General features: G+C 34.6%; 1 protein-coding gene across 1 annotated transcript; it reads left to right on the top strand.

Annotated features, from left to right (window-relative positions):
• Window positions 1-213: 213 nt before the first annotated feature.
• On the top strand, window positions 214-1,398 carry LOC109592942 (gamma-aminobutyric acid type B receptor subunit 2-like). The gene is made up of 6 exons (XM_020008242.1): window positions 214-237; window positions 283-384; window positions 435-506; window positions 553-765; window positions 822-1,103; window positions 1,160-1,398. Exons 1-6 carry the CDS (start codon window positions 214-216, stop codon window positions 1,202-1,204), a joined length of 738 nt encoding a protein of 245 aa, XP_019863801.1. The 3' UTR covers window positions 1,205-1,398.
• Window positions 1,399-1,404: the final 6 nt, after the last annotated feature.

Raw genomic sequence — 1,404 nt, forward strand, 5'->3', positions numbered from 1 at the left:
TAGTACTTGCATGTAATGTTTGCATACAATATGTCGCCATTGTACTAATGATTCTTTAATAGTTAGCTTATGCAGCAGCTGCTAATGTTTTAAATGACCGAACCAGATTTAGGAACTTCTTTAGCACTCTTGTCTCATTTCGTTATGTTAGTGAATCATTGGGACAATTAATGAGAGAGTTTGGATGGAGACAAATGTCAATCATTGCACAAGATGACCACTCTTTTGTTCAGTAGAGTAAGGTTAAATAATACAAAAGATTAAATATTTTATGGTTTACAGGTGACTGATGAGCTAGCCAGTGTTATTTTTAAAAATGAAGGGTGGATATTAGACAGATATGATGTCTTATCAGGACATAATCCTCTTCTTTTCTTTGACAGAGTTATAGTTATACCATTTTGTATTCATTAGTATTGATTTAACTTTTTTAGAGTGAGGCCCAGAAATTTAGAATTATTCACATTAATGCATATCCTGATATTGCTTATCCAGTGTTGTGTGAGGTATGATTGATTAAGATAATTTCTTTATGTGTACCTGTACCTGCAGGCATATTATAGAGGAATGTTTGGTTCTAAGTATCTATGGATACTCCCATCATGGTATAATGCCGGCTGGTGGAGGTCTAATAGTCCTTCATCTTCTAATAATGATTCATGTACTGATGAAATTATGATGCAAGTTATAGATGGGAGTTTAGGCTTAGTTCCTGATGGATATTTGACACTTCAGAACAAATCAATCATTACATTTTCTGGCCTGGTAAGTAGATACAATAGATGTGATATTAATTTTAATTCCTGTACTTTATTATATAGACTTCGGGTGTGTATCTTTCAAACTACACTGATCTACTGACAAATGAGCCTGTGTATGAAAACCTGACAGCACTAGGGCTGTCAGGAGTTGCATTTGATGGAGTGTGGGCTATAGCTGTTGCACTAGATATAGCATCAAAAAAGATATTATCACGTAATGAAAGTGGATGTGAGAATGTACCAGGAGATCTAGTACCATTAGAACGGTTTAACTATACTAACATGAAACTAGGCTGTATTCTGAGACAAAGCTTTAGTGAAGTTAACTTCCTTGGAGTAACTGTAAGCAGACATTGCACATCTATAGACGATATACAAATATTTACACGATTTTTTAGGATAAAATAAATACAAGTACATACATGATCCTGTTTTGTAAGTAGAAGAATAAAATCATGTATTTACTTAAGCCACGCCTTAATTGAATTTGGTGTGACCAAGTCAGAGGAGGTAGGACACGGTTGACCTTTGAGCAATAATTGCAAAGTTCAATTGCATTCCATTGGTATCACGTGATGAAAAATGGCAGCTTTCTGATGATTGTATCACAAAACTAGCTACTACTGCAGAAACTAGAGAGATC

The sequence above is a fragment of the Amphimedon queenslandica genome, unplaced genomic scaffold, assembly GCF_000090795.2.
Source record: "Amphimedon queenslandica unplaced genomic scaffold, v1.1 AMPQUscaffold_3426_Cont24580, whole genome shotgun sequence".
In the NCBI taxonomy this organism is placed as follows: Eukaryota; Metazoa; Porifera; class Demospongiae; order Haplosclerida; family Niphatidae; genus Amphimedon; species Amphimedon queenslandica.

What these genes read in the sequence shown, in the direction of transcription:
- LOC109592942 (XM_020008242.1), top strand. Translation starts at nt 214, where the DNA reads ATGACCACTCTTTTGTTCAGTAGA. An exon ending in CCACTCTTTTGTTCAGTAGA is followed by an intron (nt 238 to 282) that starts GTAAGGTTAAAT and finishes TATGGTTTACAG; the next exon opens with GTGACTGATGAGCTAGCCAG. An exon ending in TCATTACATTTTCTGGCCTG is followed by an intron (nt 766 to 821) that starts GTAAGTAGATAC and finishes TTTATTATATAG; the next exon opens with ACTTCGGGTGTGTATCTTTC.